Source organism: Perognathus longimembris, chromosome 10 (genome assembly GCF_023159225.1).
Source record: "Perognathus longimembris pacificus isolate PPM17 chromosome 10, ASM2315922v1, whole genome shotgun sequence".
NCBI classification, from domain to species: domain Eukaryota; kingdom Metazoa; phylum Chordata; class Mammalia; order Rodentia; family Heteromyidae; genus Perognathus; species Perognathus longimembris.
Genome location: NC_063170.1, coordinates 4,668,147 through 4,691,630, shown reverse-complemented (window position 1 = coordinate 4,691,630; position 23,484 = coordinate 4,668,147). Strand labels below are relative to the sequence as shown.

The 23,484-nt window shown below is 51.5% G+C and overlaps 1 protein-coding gene across 1 annotated transcript in view; it reads right to left on the bottom strand.

Annotated features, from left to right (window-relative positions):
* Cdyl2 (chromodomain Y like 2) overlaps positions 1-23,484 on the bottom strand; it is a 91,642-nt gene that overhangs the window by 2,792 nt on the left and 65,366 nt on the right. Inside the window, exons 3-6 of the mRNA XM_048355064.1 lie at positions 15,889-16,106; positions 7,231-7,403; positions 2,489-2,699; positions 23-166 (exon numbers count right to left, since the gene is read on the bottom strand). Coding sequence (XP_048211021.1) covers positions 23-166; positions 2,489-2,699; positions 7,231-7,403; positions 15,889-16,106 — 746 coding nt within the window. The remainder of the gene's footprint in view (positions 1-22; positions 167-2,488; positions 2,700-7,230; positions 7,404-15,888; positions 16,107-23,484) is intronic.

Sequence of the window (23,484 nt, the reverse complement as noted above, 5' to 3'; positions counted from 1 at the left end):
TGGGGTGGGGGGGGGGACTCACCACGGCACTGCAGGATGCCATCTCCTTGACCCGAAGCATGACCTCCTGGCTGAAGGTGGTGGGCCAGAAGACCTGGGACACCAGGCCTCGGCTGCAGGCCTCCTGGGCGGTGAGCTTCCGCCCGCAGAACAACATCTCGTTGGCCTGAAAGAGCAAAGGCAGGGGAGAGCTGAGCTCCTCGGGAAGACGGGGACCTGCGGGGAGCACGCCGGGCGGACGGCAAGTGGGCATGGGCGACAGCGTGTGTTAAAACTCTCCGGGGGGCACTGTGTCTACTGGAGCCGCGTCTGCCCGGGCCTCGGGCCTCTCCCGTGTCTGGAGCCACACTCATGGGTGAGGCCACACCGTGGTCTGGACCAGGGCATCGACATGATGAAGGAAGACGAGCCCAATGGCGGACAGAAATATAAAGGGGCCGAAGGAATAAGTTAGAACTGTGAAGAGATTTCAGGACACTAGATGGATGAGAGTCACCATGGTTATGGGATGGAGGGGCTGCCTTCGACCCATCAGGAGTCAGGGTAGGGGCACTGTGTCCTTCCAGTAGGGTGGAAAAGTGGACAGAAACTCTGGAGTCAACAGTAAAATCCTCCTGTTTCCATCTCTTGGAGTTCATTTTGCTTAGCCTCATCTTAGATAATCATATGTATGTAGCTGTTGAGCTATTTATTGTGCTCCTGGCAGGTCTATCCTAGACCTTTTTATGTTTATTTAGTAATTTTTTTGGTTTTAGAGACATGATGTAAAGTCGCTGACCAAAACATGTAGAAATACCATTTGAAAAGAAGTCTGTTGTTTTACAGACATGATCTCTACTGTTCTCCCCTCCCCCTCCAACAACCACATATCAGGGGGACCATGCGCCTTTGTCCTCTGTGCTCTAGGCTTGTCTTGCTCTACATTATTCGTTCAAGATCTGACCATTTCCCTGTGAATGCCATTATTTTATCATTTCTTTTTTGCCATTAAGATTACCTTTAGGGCTGGGAATATGGCCTAGTGGCAAGAGTGCTTGCCTCCTACACATGAAGCTCTCGGTTCAATTCCCCAGCACCACATATATGGAAAATGGCCAGAAGGGGCGCTGTGGCTCAGGTGGCAGAGTGTTAGCCTTGAGCCGGAAGAAGCCAGGGATGGTGCTCAGGCCCTGAGTCTAAGACCCAGGACTGGCAAAAAAAAAAAAAAGAAAAGATTACCTTTAAGTACACATGAAACAAGAGATTGATTATCTAAAATCAAATGTAACACTTTTGAAAGAGACATAGTCTAAAATAACTGATTTCAATGACAAATTAAAAATTTACTGAGTAGTCTGATTTCTAAGTGTATCTTGCTGTTAATGTCATTAAACATATTGACTATTTTTTCAGTAAGCAGACAATTATGTTTACTTTAGAGACAATATTTTTGTTGATTATTCAGTAGAATTCATTATGTTATCTAATATGCACAGAATGGACTTTTCTATGAAATTGTGTAGGATGTCATGTTATCTTCTCCATATTAATAACATAATTAAGTTTTCATTATGTAGTTGCCACATGTATGTGTGCATGCGTGCTTTCAGTTATCAGAATAGAGCCTAAAGTTTAAAGACGTTAAATGATTCAGTCAAGTCACAAAAGTAGCAATGAGGATGCTTCAGAAATTCTTGACATCTAAAACAATTTGTATCTAAGTCTGTGTAATGAAACATGTGGTCCTGGCCCCGCAGTTGTGCAGACATTTGTCCCAGGAGGCTACTTTTTTTTTTTTTTACTGAAGAGACTATTATTGTTACTAATGTTAGTAGTACATTAGTTGTGACATTTACACCCCCCCACCTGCAGTCACTGTATATGATTCTGGTACACTGGATATTGTATATATGCTTATCTGAACTGGGGAAGGGAAAGAAAAATGAAGGAGGGTGTAACAAATATGACAGGAAATGTACTCACTACCTTATTATGTAACTATACCCTCTCTGTACATCACCTTATCAATAAAATTTAATTTTAAAAAAAGAAAACTTAAAAAGAAAAAGAAACCCTGGAGTCCACTCCAAAGGAAGAACGGTTCACAACAGCCATGTGTTGCAGTGGAAGGGAGGAAGTCACTCTGCAGGGCTGTGGAGTTAGTCTGGCCTTCGGGCCTGTCACCTGATGACCTAGGGTGACTCCTGGAGGGTGGCATGTCAGCCCCCAGGCAGACTCATTTCGGGGGGACAGCCTGCCCACCTTCGTGCCTCAGCCCTGGCTCCCTTTCCTCCACTCTCACTCAATGTTCCCCAACTTTCATTCCCAGTCCTGCCCAGCTCACTCTCTGCTCAGTCCTTCTACCTCTGGGCCTCGTGCTCCACGTCTGTCCAGCTGCCCTCCTCAGGGACCACGCCCAGCACTGGTGCGCAGTCGGCACTCCCCATGCGCCCCTGTAAGTACCACACACCCCACCCAGCTTGCTGTGACCGTGGCCCCTGACACTTACCAGTGCCACACCCAGGATCTGGGGGAAGGTGTAGGAGGAGCAGCCGGCTGGCGTGAGGCGGATGGTGGCATAGGGTGTCTGGAACCAGGCCTTCTCGCTGGCCCACACAATGTCACACAGGGGCAGAATGGAGGCTCCCAGGCCCAGCGCTGGCCCATTGATGGCCACCACGATGGGCTTCTTAAACTGGATAAAGGCCTTCACGAAGTCCCTGCAGGAGAGAGAAGATCCTCTTTAGCAGATGCCTGAGACTGCCAAGCCCCCAGCACCCCTTAATTCTCCCATGTGCTACGATGCACATTCCAGTCGTCAGAGGTGAGCGGGGACAGGCAAGGCCTCACCCGCCCTGACACAGACCCACCAGGCTGCAGGATTTTTCAGAGGGGACCGACGAAGGCGGCCACGCATCCCTGTCACCCAGGTCCCGCCTGATATCTTGACACTCCCGTTTCCATCGCCACGACTAGAACAGCGAATTCTACAGACACCCCAGACATCAACAGTGCTGTACCCATTGAAGGAAGATGACCAGACTATTACAGTTTGGGAGCAGAACCAGAGGGAGGTGTTCCACAGAGGCAAACTGCAACTCTAAGAAACAAAGAAGGTTCTAACACCACCAGCCCAAGGAATGAGATGGCTTTAAGAGGCACTCATTCCTCATTCTTGCAGGAATTGTACTTTGGGATTCACGGTCACTTTTGGCGATGCTGAAGAGGAAACTGAAGCTTCGGGTGGCCGACAGGAGTTGGTGCTTGATGACATCTGTGAATTCCTCCCATCAGGAATGATCTGATTCTGAATAACCTCCAGGGATACTGAGTCTTGGAGGGTGTCATGTTAGAATGGCTCTGTCCAACACTGAGGAAGGATGCTGGGTTTCTCATGGCATTTGGCTTCTGCCATCATGGCTAGGTCAGCCTTTCCTTGGCCTGCCCTTCTATCCTGAGCAAGCTTACAGCAGGCATCTGTACCTATGAAGCAGAACCACCTGCCACAATCTCATCTGCCTTTCCCTTAAGTGCTGTATAACATCTATAAAATGTTAATATTCACCTGGATGTGGAGAAAAGCTTTAAGGCGTCTAGTAAAGCCAGCCTTCTTCAGTACTCTCAGATGGAAGGTTGACAGCTACCAAGCACTGACAAGGATAAAATCCAGATGCTCATGACCTTGATCTTCCTTGGCTCGTGTCACTCTTGACCTTGCTCACTGTACAGAGGCCAAGAAGGCCTCTGAGAGGTCTTGCAAGCAATATCGCAGTTTGAAATTACCCTGCTGATGACTCGCTTGCTTCCTTGTCTTTGAGTCCTTTAACTCCATAGGGACAACCACAGATCAACAAGGGGCATTATCTGGCGTCTACCAATATTAGAACTGGCACTCAGTAAGCAGCTACTGAAGAAGTACACACATCCCAGAAGGAGAACGTGAACACTACTACACTGCTGGGGCAAACATGGACCAGCACTTCACCGGAGCTGTGCTCCCTCCCTTCTTATTGTCCAGATTACTGGTAGGCAACATTTCCCAGCCTCTCTTACAGGCAGCTGTGGTCAAGTCATCATGCCAGCCAGCAGCATGTGAGCAGGGGCCACGTGAAGTGTTTAAAGGTACACATAACCTCCCAACACGAAGTCCTCCAAGCCAAGTCACCTAGATAAACATGGCAGTCTTGGAAGACCTTGGTAGAGCCACAGGATAGAAAGGCCTGGGTTCATGAATCATGGCTTGGAGGACAGCCAGGAGCTGACTGGTGAGATCTAGTTTAGATTTATATATGCAAGAAGTCAATTACTACCACAGTTGAGCCATTACATCTGGGATTTGTTTTAGCAGCTAATACTTAATGCAAATATCCTGAAGACTTATGCCATCTCAGTTGACAGTGTTCCTCCCTCCAACCACGATGAAATGACAAGGGCACCATTGTGACATGGTAGGATCGGACACAGCTATGAGAAGACTGCCTTGCGTTCTTCTGCATTGGGAATACCTCAGGATCCACACAGAGTCATCGTGAAAGTACGCGGCTTCAACCTAGGCTTGCAACATCATGCAGCCTGGGAAGGTGGAAGCCCTCTGGCGATGGCTGGCCCCACTACCACTGACCAGGAGGGGAAAACACAAAATGCAAGTCTTGGTACCATGGCCCTCATGTCTGGTTTTCAGCTTTGTCCAGGCTTCACTTTCTAAGGTTTTAGGTTAAGTGGTGGCCACTGGCTTATATTTTATTTTTAACAAATGCAATTTAGAATATGTAGAGGACTTGGGGCTTATGTTTAAGTCCTTGAAACACTCAGTGAGGCTTGGGTGATTCTCATCCGAGGGTCTTTATGTAATTTCACAATCTTAGACTTCGGTCTTGGGAAAGACAGGCTGATCACGCTAAATCTTCCACTCAGTACGGAGTTCCTCCAGGCCATTTTGAGACGGACCATCTGCCTTGGTCACCTCTCCGACCACGGAGTCCGCAGTTAATCCAATCAGCCTTGCAAGTGGAGATCGCAGGTGGGCCTCTCTGATGCTTTCCAAGAATCAACGGCGGGCCTCAGCCTCTTCGGGACCCTTCTCCTTCTGAAGCTCAGAGCGTTCACGCTGGTTTCCAGCCTAAACACACGCTCTCTAAGGGCAGCAAGGACCCCAGAAGAGTAGGGTGGCTCAGGCATGCAAAGCACCACCCCCATCCCCGGCTGCTCCTGCTTCATTCTAACCTGCCCCTCATTTCATTTCCTTCCTATAAAAATATGATATGAATGCCCCCCCGCCAAGCCTTTCTCTCTCACCTCAGGCAGCAGATCTCTATCACAAGGCCACATGGACGTTGGAGCCAAACAGCAAACAGGATATTGCATTACAGAGCTGTGGCTCAGATACCTGAGCTGAGAGCACTGGCGGGGGCGGGGGAGGGGCGGGGAGAGGGGAGGCTGGGAAGACTGCACGCCACCTTCCCCAGCACCTCAGGCCATCAGGGTGGCCCTGGCTCGCACAGTGTCTTCTGCCACCAAGCCCTCCATGGCTCCTGCCCGACCAAGATGCTGGTGGCAGAAGGGACAGGAACTTGAGAATCTGACAGAATGTGGGGTCACATTCCAATTCTGTCCTCAATAGTGGTCAGACACCTTGGACGCGTTGCCCCATCTCTAGAACCTCATTTTCTCCCTCTGTAACGTGGAAACACCTGTGCCGCTCTTCGCAGGGGTGTGTGAGACGTGATACTGTCCGCAGCACTGTCCACACAGGCCACGCGCAGTTCCTGATGCCCAGGGAGTGGCAACTGGACTGCCATCACTGTGGCACTGTGGGTGGCACACATGTCCGTCACGGTGGCCTGTGATCACTCACACTGGCTCCTGGGGATGCAGAAGCAAGTCTCTGCTCATGCAGATGTGCGACCTCACCTTGGGCAAATATGCCACTGAACCAGAGCCGCGGAAGAAAGTCCTCCCGGGTCAACTGTCACAGGCACACAGCCGCCTGCGAGCACCAAGTGTACACTGTGACCATCGCCCCAGGACCCCCGCGGAGTCTCCAGGAGGCCACGCCACAGTCAGACTGAGCTCAACTACAACTGCGGCACTGGAAGTCACAGCTATCACAGTAACGGTAATCACTCTTTACACCTATTGTAGGTGCTTAGCGCGTGCCAGAAATAAGCCAAGACAGGGCGTCTGGCTGCTCTTTGCCCTAGCAACCCACCCGTGAGGCCAGGCCTATCATTTTGATGGCCTTTGTTTTCTGGACATGATGATAAGCTCAGAGCCGCACCGCAAGTGGGCGTGGAGGTGGGTGTTGAGCTCAGGTGGCCGCTAGCCCTCCCGGCCTTCCTGAACGCTACTCTGAGCCTGCCTTCAGGCCACGGTCCTGAGTGCAAGTGTGCACACCTCCCTTGGCCCCACAAGGGCCCAGCATCCAGGAGGGAGGCTGCTGGTGGATGAGTCATCTGAGCTCTCCCACGCCTTCTCATCCGACATATGCAGAGGAGTGCCAGGCCCAGTCCCGTGGGCCTCCTCTCTAAGCAATGACAAAGCCTGGGTGGGAGTAGTGCTCAGGAGGGCCCGGGCCACGTGCTCTTCCCTGCGGAGCTCTCAGGAGAACAAGAGGCATCCACAGGCTGTGCGGGATCAAGGACACTGTATGTCCAAACAACCATCCGGTTCTGTGGTAGTAACAACCACCTTCTTGCACAAGGGATTGCCCAGCCCCACACACATGCGCGTACACCCGGGGAGGGACTTGTAGAGTCAACCAAACTCCCACGCTTGATCTCCTCCCGTGGGTAGCTGGGATTAGGGGCATGGGGATCCCACACGATCCTTCTCTTCTCCTCTTATAGGGAGGGCAGTTCTCTTTGGGTTTGGTGTTCACTCTAATCCAGGATGATCTCGTGTCAAGATCACTAATTTCATTACGTTTGCAAAGACCTTTACTATGAAGTAAGGTCATCCTCACAGGTTCCCAATAGGAAGTCACAGTCATAACTTTTGGGGGCCAAAGGGGTTCACTGCACCCAAGCTTCTCATGCCCCTTCTGGAAAGAATTCTGCAAAGGGAAGCATGTCAGTGCTTTGGAGCGAGGCTTCACACTGAAGGGAGCCTCAGAACCCACCCCCCCCACGCACAGACACAGACTAGCCTGGCATGGCCTCTGTACCGAGTGTGAAATCCCCATTTAACCCAACAGCTTGTATTTTTTTTATTATTTACTAAATCGGGGAGCCCGGACAGGACCCCAAAGCTCACCTGATGGCTTCCGCGATCCGAGTGCTCTCCTTTCGCCGGTCACTGGACAGCCGGCCGATCAGGTAGGAATAGTCCAGGCCGCTGCAGAACACGCTGCCCACGGCGCTCAGGAGCAGCAGCTTGCTGTCGTCCGTGGCCGCGTTGCACAGAGCTCGCCGCACCTCCTTCATGATCTGCGGGGAGACGTGCATCCGCACGGATGTTAATGTCTACCCTGAGCATCCGCTAGAGGCCTGATCCCCGCGGGACAGGGAGGGTGCAAATCTGTCCCTGCCTGTGTAGGGAGCCGCTCCTGAATGCGACAAACACATGTCTAGACCATGGGAAGAAACCGTATCAAAACCAGAACCTTCTCACTCCTTCCCCAAGGTAAGTGAGCGAGCGGTGACCGCTGGCTCAGGTCTGGGAGTCTGGATGGGGAGTCGCTCTCTTCCTGTCCATCTCTGCAAATCCTCTCTCAACATTGGCCGGCTGAGCCCTTTCCCAGGTGTGGGGAAACAGCCCTGTGCCCAGCCCAGGTGAGACTGACCGGCCCTCTCTCAGCTTCATTCCCCTACAGCTCACCCCGAGACCTCTGCGTGGCTTGCACAGGGTCCCTGTCGGTGGGCTTGGCGTCACGGCTGAGCAGGGGCTAAGGTCCTGCTGGAGTCACAAGCACCTGGCCCAAAGTGCGGCTCTGTCGTGTACTGGCCGCAGAGCCCGAGACACATGGGTCACCTAAGTAGGGGATCCAAGTCACCCACGACGACACCACCATGAAGAATAAATGCAAGGACAGAGACAGTATGGCTCCCGGCCCTCTGCAGGTTCACATTCCTGGGAGGTACAGTGAGCTTCGGACACAGGCCATCTTGCTTTTCTTAATGTGGCTGCAGGGAACACCGTACCATGCTGGACTGCGATCTAAACAGTGACACAAAAGATGCTCCTTGTATCCCTCCCTCTGTTCTTAGCGCCTGACACAGTGTCTGGCATCCAGCGAACGCTCCACGGTGGCCTGTTTCACTGCATGCTAACTCTTGCAAGTCTTTTCCCAATCTCAGAAGAGGACTAGCCAGGCTGCCACAGTGTGGGCCAGGCTGCTGCCCCAAGGCCACCTGGCCTTTGATCGAAGGTTCTCCACGGAGCAGCACACAGTCTGGCTGTGGGAGCAGCAAGCTGTGAGCTCTGCAGTGCATGAGGAAGGCAGAGCCTTCCCCAGACTGCAGAGGCCATGATGGAATCAGGGCTTCATGGCGCGTGCATGCACACATACACACAGTGCACACACACACACAGTGCACACACACAGTGCACACACACACACACACACACACACACACACACACAGTGCCCGGGTCAAGGCATGTTGCTGGACCTCCAAGGCCGGATGCTGGGTGAACTGGCCCGTTACAGCCCTTCCACTCCCTGACTCCCAAAGGCAACCTTGCAGAAGTCCCCGTCCCTGCCATCTACACAATCTCTTGGGAGCCTGGACAACACATTCGGGGTGACACATGGCAGTAAGGCGAGGTACAAAAGCACAGACTTGAACAGGAAGCTCTGCGGGAATCCCCGGGACGATCCACCGGCAGAGCCCCTCCTGCCACCTGCACTGCAGTCAAACAAGCTGCTCACACAAATGTCTGGTAGGAACCATTTCCCATGAGAACCTCAAACTCCAAGCCTGCGCTCTCGGTGGAGTTGGAAGTTCTAAGTTATCATACCAGACAGGAGAGAAATCCCCAAGTTGAAAAAAAAATTAACATGGAAATTGGACATGGGCTAGTGATATCCCTGAGGTATTTCCCTGAAACAAATGGAAAAGTACTCTGGAGAGAAACAGAAACCTAGACTGCATGAGAATTGCACGGGGAAAACAATCTCTCTACAGATGAGCTCACCGTTGAAAATCACAAGCACTTGAGGAAATACAAATCGGCACACTCAATAAGTGGGAGGGTTTTAATAATTGTAATATTGATCTAAGAGAGATGGCTACATAAACGATTTAAAGTAATCAAAGAGAAGAAAGGACTTGTGTGTACAAGAAAGAAAGAATGAGAGCAAATGGGAGAAATAGATTTAAGGCGGGGAAACTCATACAGAAGATAAGGTCTTGGGTACCTGCTGAGATTACATGGAGATAAAGGGTGGGCAAGAGAACGGAAAAGTCGGAAGCAACTGCCCTGAATCTAGAACAGAGCGACAGGGATGGGAAATATGAGCGAGAAGGCAGAGACAAGCCAAAGTCAAGAAGGTTTAAAACAGGTGCTGAATCTCTTCTGGAAGCCACAATGGCGAAAGGCAGCAGGGAAAGAGGAAAAGGAGGAGAATAGCCTCGCAGGGCTGCGCTCCTCTCCGGAGGCCTTCAGAGAAATACCATTTCCTCTAGAGCGCCCACAGGCCGCCTCCTTTCCTTAGCCGCTGGCCCCGCCTTCCCGGTCGGCAGCGGTCAGCTGCGGTCAGCTGCGGTCAGCTGCGTCATTCTCTTTTCTCGCTCGGCATCACTCTGACACGATTCTTCCCCTCTGTTCTATGCTGAAGGAACCCACAGCGACCCTGGGCCCATCCAGATGATGTACGGCCATGGGCGAGCTTCATTCCCCCTGGCATGGGAGCTAACACACGCCTAGCCCGTGGGGATTCCCACCCGGAGGAAGAACAGTGCGCATTACACAGACCCGAAACTCCAGAACTATCACCAAAAGCTAAGCGCAAGAAACGGCCATCAACGAATGCCAGCATATACCACTTTAAAATTTCACCACAGCAAGGACGAAACGAGACTTTAAATATATTCTCGGGCAAAAGAAAGCTTACTGGAAAGGACAAACATTTGACTGGAAGCCATCATTCTAAAATTGCAGAAATAAACGCCAGAAGAAGACAACAGGAAATAATTTTCAAGGCACTAAGAAAAATATCTGTCAAATTCTTCACCCGGCTAAACTACAACTCGAAGGTGAGGGTAAACAGTAGGCATCTTCGGCACAATAAAATTTACCACTCTCACGAAAATAACTGAAAAGGATGTGCTTCAAGAAGAAGAAAACTGATATATAAGGAACAACAGACTTCAGCAAAGAAACTGAAGACTGTGGTGTTAAATCAGTGTGAGATCTGACTATAAATAATCATTGAATATATAATATCCAAACTGCAATGTATCCAAACTCTAATCTGGATTTGAAACGCACACAGAACGCTCAAGTGCTAAATGAAAGACATGGCTGCCAGTCTGGCACTACCGGGGGATGGGAGAACCTTTAAGAGGTGGGGCCTTCTCAAGGGAGGAAGTTGGCTTGTTGGGAGTGTGCCCTTGAAGTGGCATGGAATCCCAGCGGGTCCCCCTTTCCCCTCGCCCCTTCCCTTCCCCCTCTCTCCCCATCCTGCCCCCACCCCTGCTTCCTGGACACCAAGAGGTTCACGTGAAGCAGCTTTAAGCCACCACACACTACTTGCCAAGATGTTCCCCAAGATCAAAAGTAATGGAGCCGAGTGATCGTGGACTAGAACCTTTGAAATCACGAGACAAAAAACCAACGTCTCCTCCTTTAAGCTGTGTATCTCAGGTGCTTTGTCACAGCAAGGAAGCACCAACTAATACAATCCAGATACTGGTAGTGGCCACTTTGAAGGAGGGGCTTTATGCAAGGTGGAACTACAAAACCCAGGACAATGTTGTCTAAGATGAGAGGGGGCGGATTTTAGAGAAGAACACACAAAGGTTATCTGTGTTGGGAGTGGTATAGATGGGATCACCTCATTTACACTTTGCTACGTGTATACAATTTAAAACACATGAATTACAATGAATGAGAAGATGAAATAAATCTCAATCATGACATCCAACAGAAGCGAAGGAAGGAGAAAGCAAACAACGCCTACCTGGACCGAGCTTAGAGTCTAAAGAGAGAGACAACACGCGAACAGGCTTTCAAAGCATTGTTCTGTCTGATTCAATAGGGCTGGAGGAGACATTCTGAGAGCAATGTTTTGGAGACGAATTCTTTGCAAAGAAGCACTTTCAGGGAGCACCAGGACCGCAGCAGGTAACGGCGCCTCCCCTTGAATCCCAAGCAAGATCCTGCAAGGTGCAGAGCCGCACCGGGTCTGGCGCGCGCTGCACTGACGAGGAGAAGGGAGGAAAGCTGCCCCAGGCCACTCCGCGGGACCCAGCGGAGCCACAGCGCCACCTCCACACCCCAGCCCGTCACCTTTCTCCACTGTGTCCTGCAGGAGGACCTAGAGACACGGGCGTGTTTGGTGGAGAAGGCAGGCCAGGCGCGCGCATCACGACGGAGACTCTCCGGGCCCGAGCTCTGCTGGGTGGGGAAGACGCGCGCAACGACAGGGTCCAAAGCGCAGATGTACATTCCCGACGGCAACACAGCAAACGGGCCACTGTCTTGTGGACGCTTTGATCCATCTGCCTCCAGAAATAGACACACTTTCACCTGTATGTGAACTCTGTTGCTCTGAGAGGCAAATAAAGGAGAGCCAGCCACCAAGACAAGAGCTGGGCTTCCCAGCCTGACTCCGAGAGGAGCCCCTGCCCAAGGCCAGGCTCGGCCATTTAGTGAAAACATCGCCATGTAAGACAGCCACCTCCTTCGGGAATTAAAGCTAAGCGTGTGTTTTACTGATACAGCAAAAGCACGATTCACATTTTTTGTGTGTGTGTGTTTTTTTTTTTTTAGATTTATACCTAGGGTCAGGTATGGGACCTCATGCCTGTAATTGCAACTACGTGAGAGATGCGGAGGACCAAGGTTCAAAATCAGCCCAGGCAAAGAGTGAGACCAACACTGGGCGTGGGGGTGCATACCTGTAATTCCGAAGAGAACCGAAGTTCAATGCTTGGAGCAACAGTGACACTGTATCTGAAAAATTTGCAAAAGCAGAAAGGGCTGGGGGCGTGGCTCAGACGGTAGAGTTCCTGCCTCACAAGGAGAAGGACCTGTGTTCAAACCCCAATCCTGACCCCAAAATTAACTGTTTAATTAACTAAAACGAACAAGAAAGAGGAAAAATTATATGCCTTCCCTTTGCCTTTTTAATTTGAAAAGAGAGCTGAGGTTCCCTCCTCTTGAAGAACCCCAAATGTAACATGTTTAAGGTAAAATGTTCTGAAGCTGCTCCCCATTCTTTCCCTCTAGTGCATCGTTCTAGAATATTGTGGCACAGGAGACCTAGTTCTCCGCTGCTGCCTTAGGGGCCTCTGCCATGGGACACCAACAAACGGCCGCAGATGGCCGTGCATTCTGAAGTCCTGAAGGTGGCCTTTGCGTCCATCGCCCTCGTTAGAGACCTCCTGGCTGCCGCATCTGCCAGGGAGCCTCCTCCCTGTACGTCCTCCAGCCTCCGGCCTGCGGAGAGACTGGGACGGAAGCCACCGGCCGGTCCTCCCTGCCTTCCTCTGAACTGGCTGACGGCCAGGCCCATCTCGAGAGCAACGGCTTTCCCCAGGAACTCCCTCAAGTCCCTGCCTAGCTGCGGGCGCCTCTCCCAAGCCCCAGATCCTCCGAGCCCTCACCGGGAGGCTCGAGGGGCCTCCTCTCAAGCCATAGCCCTACCGATCTCTGCGTCCTGAGTAGCTGGGGCTAAAGGTATGCATCGCCGTGCCCGGCTGGGATGTTCCTTTGTAAACCCGGCTCCGGCTTAGCCATCTTCTCTCTCTCTCTCTCTCTCTCTCTCTCTCTCTCTCTCTCTCTCGGAGCCATTGCTCTGGAGGAAGTCGCCCTGAGGCCCGTGTGGCTGGAAACTGATTCTACAGGCCAGTGAGGCCTTCCGAACACCACACTGGTGAGCCTGGAAGTACAGCACCCCCACCCCCACCCCAGCAAAGCCCCCAGCGGCAGTGGGGCCAGCCCTGAGCAGGGGGTGTCCAGCCAAGCCCCGCCCCTGCTCCTGACCCACGGGGACTGTGAAATCGTCAGTTCTTGCTGTCTGAGCATGTTTGAACATGCTCAGTCTAGGGCAATTTGTTACACAGCGAAAGGTAACTAACATAACCCCTTAAGAGCTAACGCAGTACTTTCCTCTCCAAGCCCTCCATGGAGTGGAATAGAACACATGGCTCCTGAACCCAAGAGGATGTGTGGTCTTTATCCCCTCCAGGGGGTGGGAATCAGGTTTTTAATACAGTATCACAAAAGCACATGTCCATAAATAACTCTGAGGTTCCACAGGGAGGTGTGCCTGGTGCCTAGGACGCTGGCGCAAGAGAGACGGAAGGGAAGACTTCATCCGGCAGTGATGGGCAAGCTGAGACCTGAAGAAAGAGCAGCCATGAGAGAAGAGAGGGAGGCGGGTGTAGTTGGGGGGGCGGGCGCAAGCAACGGCCTTGTGGCAGGCGCGGCGTGAAGGAAAGCCAGAGCGACAGCAGCGCACAGGGCTGCGAGAGACCAAAACGCGGCCAAACTGCACCGGTCTCCTCACAGGCCGAGGGATGGTCCTGAGTGGTCGGAAGTTACCCATATGCTTTGGGGTGGGGGGGGTGTCTGTGTGTGTGTGTGTGTGTGTGTGTGTGTGTGTGTGTGTGTGTGTAAAGGGGCAACTGGATCAGAATCTTGTCTCCACAGCTCATCGTCCTCCCTGTGTTGTGAAGAACTGACTAGAGAGCTTGAAGGGCAAAGGCAGGCAGAGTTATCAACAAGTTATCACAATGGCCCAGGATAAAATGGATTTCAGTGCTTCTGATAAAAAAAAAAATAGAAGTAAATAGAGCAGAAAGCAAGACGCTAAGCATGAGGACACACACTTACAATCCAGCTACTTCCGAGGCAAGGGTCTACCTTAGAAGATCATGGTTCAACGCTGGCTTGGATGAAGTTAGCCAGAGATTCTACCTAGAACAGAAACTAAAGGCCTTGGGTTGGGAGGGATATGAACAATGATGACGGGGTGACAGTAATCGAGACACACTGAACTCAGAAACAGATGTGTTGAACGGTAACATCTTAGTACAACTACTTCAAGATAATAAAAATATAATTTGAAAAATAAATAAAAAAAACAGGGCATGGATCAAATGGTAGAGCTCCTGCCTAGTAAGCTTGAGGCTCTGAGTGCATCCCAGTGCCAAAAGGAAAAGGAAAGGAGGGAGGAAGAGAGGAAGGGAAGAAGGGAAGAGGAAAGGAGAGAGGGAGGGAAGGAGGGAGGAAACAAGGGGGGAGGGAGGAAGAGAGAAAGAAAGTTAACATGCCTTGGGGAGTTTGGATGAGGGCATAAAATAAAAGGCAGATGGGGGCTAGTGTGGCGGGGCTGTCCCCGGGGGTGCCAGTAATGACATTAACGGGGGGGGGGGGTGGCCCTGGAGGTGCCGGGAGATGGGGGACAGCTCAGAGTCCTCTCCTGGCAAAAAAAAAAAAAAAAAGAAGCAGACAAGCTTTTAATCACGTTTGGGACTCCTCTCGCGTGCTGGCTCTTTCCTTAGGGGACACTTCTGTCAACCTCCCAGTTCTCTGCCACACCCCAGACAAGAAAACTATCACAACATGTACCCACTGGCCTCAGGATCTAGTTTAGTTCATCCACTCATGTTTCAATTTCCACCTGTGCAGCCAGTCCAACCAACGCCACACACCCGAGCAGAGAGAGAACTTCAGTTAGGAAGCGTTCCCTCCCCTTCCTGTTTGCCGCACTCCGGGCTTGGATTCTAATCGCGCAAGGAAGCGCCGAGCTGTTTTCCCGAGGAAGCTCAGAGAGGGAGGGCAACTTTCCGGGGTAACAGAAATGGTGGTGAGGGCAGGCCCCCAAACCCGGGCCGGCCAGGCTCCAGACCCTGCGTCGGCTCCTGAACACCGTCCGATGCCTTTCTCTTGGGGCCCCCCAGCCAGGCGGCCAGCTCGCCCGCGCGGGGCCAGTCCACTTGGGCCGACACCGCAGAAGGGGCCGGACCCGTGGCTCCTCCGCTCCTCCTCCCATCCCCAAGCAAACGGCCGCCGACGAGCAACGGAATCCCCCCATCCGCCATCGCCCCGCTGGCGGGGGCGGGGGAGGCGCACCCCTCCCACCAGTGACACACGACCCCCCCTTCTGGGGTGCGTGGGTAACAGTTGCCACACAGCGCGCTCCACCCAGGCAGTTCACAAATGGGGAGACGCTGTCACCTTCGCGCGGTTTGGCGAAGGAAAACGCTGTGCCTTTTTAAAGCAGGCTTTAAAGAGAAAAACGTAGTCAAGTAGGAAAAAAACAAAAACAAAAACCCCAAGCTGAATCGGCCTCGTGTGACTGCGTCATGATGAGCTTAAAATAACACGGTTCCCAGGTGTGTGAGCACGTGCGGGGCCCGTGCTCCGCGCCCCCAAATCCCCGGGTTCTACCGACAGCCTACTCCTACGGAGAGCGCTGGAGGAGGAGGGTCCCCCCAGACGTTATTCTCAAAGGAGGGCCAACAGCAACCCCAGGACCCCACGCTTTAAGACTATCAACCAGGGCCCCTCCTTCCCGACCTGCCACACCCACGACCCCAGGCGAGAACCATCATCTAAGTATATCATAAGGCTCAGGACACAGCACCTCCCTCCTGGAGCAAGCACCCCGGAGCTGTGTCCCCCCAGGGCTTGGGGCTGACGCTCCTTGTGTGACACCGTGACCGGCAAGAGACGCGAGGACAGGAGAGGACACGAGGCTGACGGCCACCCGCCCCTCCAGCCCGCCTCCTCCATCTACCTCGGGCGTCAGCGAGTTGTTATCCGAGGTCTGGCTGGACAGCAGGATGTGCGTGAACCCCTCTTCCTTCCTCACGACAATGTCTCGAAAGCGACAGTTGCTTTCATTCTGGCGGACGCTGTACCTGAGCCTCTTGTCAAACACATAGTCCTTCTCCGCCTCCAGCTTCCTCTTCACGGAGCTGTGCAGGTTCAGGCCCCCGTTGGTCAGAGCAGAGCCTTCCAAAATCAGATAAGCAGAGTGAGAAACTGGCCCGCACACGGCCACAAGAGCACAATCACAGAGCGGCTGGATTTTTCAAGATGGCGCTGGGAGCCCTGGGCAGAGTCTGTTCCGGAGGGAGGGGTGGCTACCGTAGAGCCTGGGGCTTAAAACGCTGCAGGTCCCATTTGGAGGACCGGGACACCGGCAGTCAAGGGTCTGACCCCCAGCACATCAGCCTGGGAGCACCTGACTTCCACTTGCATTCCCAGCAGACCGGTCCACAGGACACCTCTCAGTGACAGCAGCAGCCAGAGCAAAATGAGCTGCCAGCCGTTACCCAACCAGCACTGCATGCCGAGTCCTGCTGTGAAACACTCAGGATGAGAACCCGAGATAGAGACCTGAACCCCAGTGCTTTCCTGGAGGCTGTGTCTCGGTGAGGACAAAGCAAGTCCTCCCGTCCCTCCTCCCCTCTCCCAAATCAATCAGACAAGGCTGCATTTTCACCCCTCAACACCCAGCCAAGCAGGATCTGGAAAGAGCTCCAACGTGTGTTTGGAGAACACTTCCCAGTGAAGGAAACAACGAACTACAGATGACCAATATCAGATATAAAAGCAGCCTCATTGCGATTGATCCTGTGGGCATTAAAAGGAAAATAAAGAAATACTACGAGCAACTCTCTGCCTTTTTATTTGACAGCTTAGATGAAATGGGCCAATTCCTTGGGAGACACCAACTTCCAAAACATGTACATGGGGAAATACATCATCTGAACACTCCTATGTCTGTAAAATAAACGGAATCAATAATTAATACCCTTCTAACAGAGAAGGCACTGGGTCCAGGTGAACTGTATCAAACATTCATGGAGGAAATACAACCAATTCTCTACAATCTGTTCCAGAAAACAGAACAGGAGGAACACTTCCTCATTCCACGAGGCCAGCATTGCCCCATGACAAAATGGAATAAAAGCTGGGTGTGGCAGCTCACACTGTAATCCCAACTCTGTGGAGGGCAGAGATGAGAACCATGTAGTTTAAGGCCAGACCACATCTTAGCCCATCAGCTGGTGTGGTGACCCGCACCAGTGCCCGTAGGAGAATACTGGCTGGAGGATTGCAATCCAGGCTGACCTGTGCAAAAAAAAAATTACAAGATCCTATCTAAAAACAGAGTCTAAAGCAAAAAGGGCTGAAGGTGTGGCTCAAGTGGTAGAGCACCTGCCTACTAAGTGCATGACACTGAAACCAAGCCCCATTACACACTACCAGAAAGGGAAGGAAGGGAAGGGAAGTGGGGAGGGGAAGGGGAAAGGAAGAGGAGAGGAAAAGGGAAAGGAAAGGGAAGGGTGAGAGAAAGGGAAGGGGAAGGGGAAGGGAAAGAAGAAGGATCGAGAAAGAGAAAAGGAAAGAGAAAGAAATGAAAAGGGAGAGAAGAAGGAAAAACAGAAGCAGTATCTCATGGGTAGATTGCAGACTTCTTCAACAAAATATTAGTAGATCAACACCAACAACATAAAAGAAAGTTTATGCTATGAGAGGAATGCAAGCTGGTTCAACATTCAAAAACCAAACCATACCAGTAAGCTAAAGAAGAAGAAAAGTTACATAAACACACCATATTAGCTGATGCACAAAAGATGTCTGACAAAATTGAGCAGAAGGTATTTTCCTCAACTTGCTAAAGAACACTACAAAATGCATGGGAGCCAGCAGTGAGCTACTCCCGCTTCACATGTGCCCTTGAGAAAGGCACTCTCTCTTCTGACCAGCTTCCCCTTGGTGGGCCCACCAAGTGCAGAAAGACAAGAGAAGGAAAGAAAAGGAGACCCTGAGCAGGAAGAAATGAAATTACTTTGGTTTACAGATGGCAAGATCATTTATGTCGAAAGCACCAAAGAATTCAAGGAAAAGGAAATCAACCTCATTTAGAATGAGTAAGCAACTCCAGCAGAGTCATAAATGCAAGATTAATATGCACGTCAGGTACTTTCCCTATACCCCAAATGATTAAATGGAGTTTGACAGTTAACAAAGAGTACTATTTTCAACAGCACCCAAAATGTGAAGTACTTAAGTATAAATGTAATAAATACATTTAAAAAAAATGCAAACCTAATACAGAGTCTGATTGCGGAAAATGTCTAAACTCTGGTGAAAAGAACCACAACAAATGCAAATAGATGCAGAGTTCTACACTGTGTTCATGAATTAGAATACTTAACATTAGTGAGAGGGCACTTCTTCACAGGGTGCCCCACGGGTTCAAGGTAATCCCAATCAAAATTCCAGCAAGCTATTTGTAGATGTGGTCAAACCAGTTCTAAAGTTTCTTTAGTTGGGAGGAAGACCAAAAGTAGCCAGAATAGTACTGAAGAGTAAGAACGAAGATGGAGAGATAGGAAGACTGTGGCTCAAAGGCAGCCCAAGTAGAAAACTCCATGAGACTCTAGTTTCCAATTAACCAATGAAGAGCTAGCTACAAGTAAAAGTGGGGCTCAAGTGCTAAGAGTGCAAGCAGCCTTGAGCAAAAAAGCTAAGGACCACCGCCCAGGGGTAGAGGCAGGCCAAGGGTGTGCTCAAGTGATAGAACACCTTTAAGTGCAGGGCCCTAAATTCCAACACAAGCACCCCCCGCCCAAATAAATAGATAGATAGATAGAAAAACAGGTAGGAACAGCACTGATTACCACTTGTCTGCATCCCAAGACTATGGAACAAGACCTGTGGCTTTACTCATGATCAACAAAAGCTGGAATAAACCAATGTTTCCTTGTATGGTAGAATGGACCAAAAAAACTCGCACAGCCATACAACAGAATAGTATTCGGTGAGAACAAAGAAATTAGCTATGGCAGCCAGAAGATCTGAATGGATTTCAGATGTCCATCAGTAGGTAAAAGAAGCTACTGTGAAGATTCGGCCGCCCTGTGATTCTGATTATGCAACAAGCTTAAAGAGCAAAACTAGAAAAACAGTAAAAGGATCAGGGCTGCGCCAAGGGTTCACAGAAAGGGGAGAGTTGAAGAGGCAAACCACAGGGAAGTGTAGTGACAACAGAATCGTTCTTTACGATACTGTAACGGAGAATACAAGACCTGAAGCACTCATCAAAACCCAGAGAGCTTCCGAATGTGGAGCACAGCGGCAAAGCAGGCAAGTCTAAAACGCTGTGAAAGGTTGTGGGACCCCAGGACGGAACGCGGAGTGTCAGGGAAGGATGGCAGGGTGTGAAACAGGAAGGCTGGGGGAAAGGTGGCGGCAGAGGGAAGCTCAGAAATGAGGGAGCACATAAAACCAAAGGGGCAACACACCGTGTGCGTGCGTGTGTGCGTGTGTGCGTGCGTGCGTGCATGCGCTCTGGGAACGCCAGCTCATTTCCGTAGAGGTGAGACTGACAGCTCCGCTGCGGCTGCCCGTGTGCGCCAGGGCCAAGCCTCGGGTGGAAGGTGGCCGGTGGGAGGATGGCATGGCGGTCTCCAGTGCTGGGAAGGAAAGGGCGGGGCTCCAGGACTTGGCAGGCACTGACGACCGCAAACGTGGGCGGGGCCTCATCAGACCAGACGCCTCCATACAGAACTGTCTAGGTGTAAGTGTGTACGTGTAGACACACAGGTTCATGTACACACACAGACTGACAGCAGGGAGGGAACCAATACATCACAACAGCTGAGCCCAGAGCTTGATCTCCAGAATCAAAAAGGAGTACCTGATCACGGAAGGGGCTGAGTGCAGGGCTAGGCCAGGAACAGGCCCGGGAAGAGGGGCCTCCGCGGAGCAGAGCGGGAGGCAGGAGAGCCCAGGTCCCAGGCCAACCCAAGAAGAGGCATGAGGGCTTACCCAAAAACCAAACTGAAAGCAAGAGGGCCAGGGACACCGCGTACGGGACGGAGCGCTTGCCAAACAACAGCGCGGCCTTGAATTTAAACCCTAGGACCGCAGGAAAAGCAAATAAATAAGTAAATAAAAGATAGTATCTTCAAAGATTCCAGCAATGGAGACCAGCGGCTCATCCCTGCTTTATAATCCTCACATCATTGTGTGGGGGAGTCTCGTTTCTCGGGAGGCCCCTCTTCAGTGGTGCGTCCTTGTGGTCCTGCTCAGCATACCACCTGTGGCACCTGCTAGCCCACCGGCCCTGTCCTCTAGCACCCAGAGCTCGGGGTCCTCCTCTAGGTGAGGCCAAGCTCTTAACTACAGCCATGTCAAGGATGGGGACTAGGAAATGCCAGCCCCTCCCTTTGCCCTCTCTTCTGCAGCTGGGGTGGCTGCCCACAGGAGCGGGGGCTTGTGGCATCGGAGCCGCAGGGCACCGAGGAGGAGCCGTGGCATCTCTGAGCTTCTGGGAAGCCTCATTTTGTACTTTTCCATTTCTCAAAGCGAGCAGGCTTTGTCAAACATCAAGAGGCGGCGGTGACACCCAGCAGGATGATTTAATGAACTTCGGAGCGTGAACGCAGAGGCTTAATTAAAAGGCTGGGGCTAGGGAGCTGTTTCTTGGGGTTAACCTTGAACCCTCGGCAAGATGGAAAGACTGTTTGCAGAGCGGTCTGTTTGCAGAGGGTTCTTTTATGGGAGCTGCCTTTGGTGGGCAGCCACTGCCGCCCACCTGCCGAGAACCAGAGACCAAGAGTGTGGGTGTGCCTACACTTTCCAGGATGGGTCAGAGGTCAGAGTGAAAGCTTCCGGTCTCCTGGGGAGTCACCGTGCTGCGCGGAGATCTTAGGTCCTCAGCAGCCCCAGGGATTTTAAATGGCAGGCACAGAACTGCATCTGTCTCTCTCTCTCTTCTCTCCCCCCCCACCCCAACTCTCTCTCCCTCTCTCCCTCTCCCTCTCTCTCTCTCTTCATTCTTTCCTTCAAGATTTCACGATGGACCAAGCACGGCGGCAGCAGGACACCTGCCACCCCCCCCAGCTAGAGTTAGAGTGCTATTCGTGCACATTTGGCTCCCTCCCTCCCGGCCCCCAGATGGACTTCTTAAGGCCAGGCCTATGCTAGTCATTCCGGTGTGTTCAGAACCACAGGAGCCAGCACAAGAAGGAACACAGATCCGAATGAGTATCAGGGGAGGAACCTTTCAGCTCCCAAGAGGACTTTGACTATAACTTCATTTGTGGATTATACAGAATCATCACCACAACCAGGAGGCCCAGGCAGCCAACGGGAAGCACAGGAGAAGTCTATGTCTGTCGCATCACGTACCAAATGATGAATCAAACAAGGGCGGCGGGCGGGTCAGTCTTGGCGGTGATGAGGGACAGGGGTTGGAAAATCCCTCTGCTTACCACCCCCACCCCCCCCCCCACATATCCTGGGCATTCCAGATGTGGGTCAGAGTGCCCCTGTGCGCGGTACTAACTCCATTATCCCAGAACTGGTCACTCCTGTCCCAGCTTCCAACTCGGCCCCCTGTACAGAAGCCCAGACCTCGAAGGCCAAATGCACCTGCGGCACTCAAGCTCACAACCTCTTAGCCATCCTGTCTGTGGCAGGCCGTAATTATTCCTGATAAATCCACATCCTCGGAATTTCAATGAAGTTGAGGCTGTGAGAGTACTCAGAATGGCTGGGATGATGATATACATCTTGTGATGTTTACTGTCAGCCGTCTAAACAGTTTAAACAGCCGAGAAAAGCATGAATTCAAAATGCAAAATAACCTGATTACAAGGAATGATTTCAGAACCAGGTGGGATGGTGCATGCCTGTAATCCCAGCTTCTGAGGAGGCCGAGGTAGAAAGACTAATCCCAGGCTGACCTTGAAAAACTTATAAAGTCCTATCTGAAAAACAAACTAAAAGCAAAAAAGCAAAAAAGGCCAAGAATGTGGCTCAAGGGGTAGAAAAAAAAAGTCTGCCTTGGCAAGCCTGGAACTCTTGAGCTCAATTCCCAGTACCGCCAAAAAGGTGGGCAAAAAAAAAAAAAAAAAATACTGCTTCTGTAGTTCAAACCTAGACTCTTGCATAAAGATTGACCGTTACTTAAAAAGTGTTAGTGTGTCAGTGCACTGGTGTGCATAAAGTAACTCCACTGAAAACTCATTTTATCCCTTTTCCTCTAGTCAAAGTCTTACAAGCCTCCGCCTTCTGGTCTCAGCCTGCTCTCGAGTCTTAACTCCCGTTCCTGCCCTTTCAACGCCCCAATTATCAGGGCTACTTGAGTTCCTCGGCAATGCATTTTCCTGTCTCAGGACCACTACTTCCGCTGTCTCGTGGCTAGGATGCTGGCTCCATCCACCTTCCCACCTGGAGTCCTCCAGAGCCACCTGAATGGTCCCCTTCATCTCCAGGTATCTGGGAATGGCCCATCAGGGAACTTCAATGAGTCCTTCGAGTATTCCTTCATGCACTTAATCAGCTTCCGATTCTCAGGAAGGCTGGGCTGGTCACCTGTACATCTTGTTTCCAGCACAGAGGGGTATAAAATAAATGCCTCTTGAACTGAATGGTAGAGAACAGTTTATGATCTCATCTCGAAAGGCTAGCTTATACAAACAGGTTTTTCCGAATATAACCTGGCTCTCCTCTAAGCGACTGGCAAAGGAGGACAGCAGCAGCCAGAGTGTGTGGGGGCCGGGAGGGGGGGAGAGGGGGGGAAGCTAGATGAGCAGAGCTGAAGCCCAGGTGACCACCAACACACCAGCAGGCCACAGGCCAGTTGCTAGGCCATGCGCACCAGCCTCAGTTTCCATGCCTATAACCTCTTTTCTATAACAAAGGACTTTACAAAACCGGAAGAACGCAACCCACAGGAGCTGCTCTCGGCTGCCAAAGGCACACAACACCCTCCGTGGGGAAGGAGCCTGGCCACGTGATGAAGACTCAGCCTGACTGTGTATTAAGAAAAGAAGAACACAGCACGGAGACCATCACTGACCCAGCTGTAGTTGTACACGCCTGTAATCCTAGCGCTGAGGACACTGAGGCGGGAGGTCTATGAGTTCCAGGCCTGCCTGAGCTACATATCATGTTCCAGACCATTCAGGACTATAGAGAAAGGCTTTCTCTTAGAAAAACAGACACATTAAAAAAAAAAAAGATAAGGTAAAGGGAATCTTTAGCTACTGTTAATAACCCCGACAGCATTATCCACTTCTCAGTGACAATCCCCATGAGCAGGAAGCCGCAGGAAGCCGAGGGAACACTCGGGACAACTCAAGGAAGGTGAGGGGTGACCGTGGACAGAGGCTCTGACTAATGGCAGGTGAGTCTGCAGCAGATGGAGCCGGCCTTGGGCCTGTGCCGTAAGTGGAAAGGTTTCTCATCTTCCTCCTGCTCAGCCCCTCATCCAGCACCCGGAGTGCTTCTCAGCCACCTCTCGGTGCCCTGACACAATCAAGACATGGGAGCTGTGAGCGAAATTCCAGACCATCCCTACCGCCTG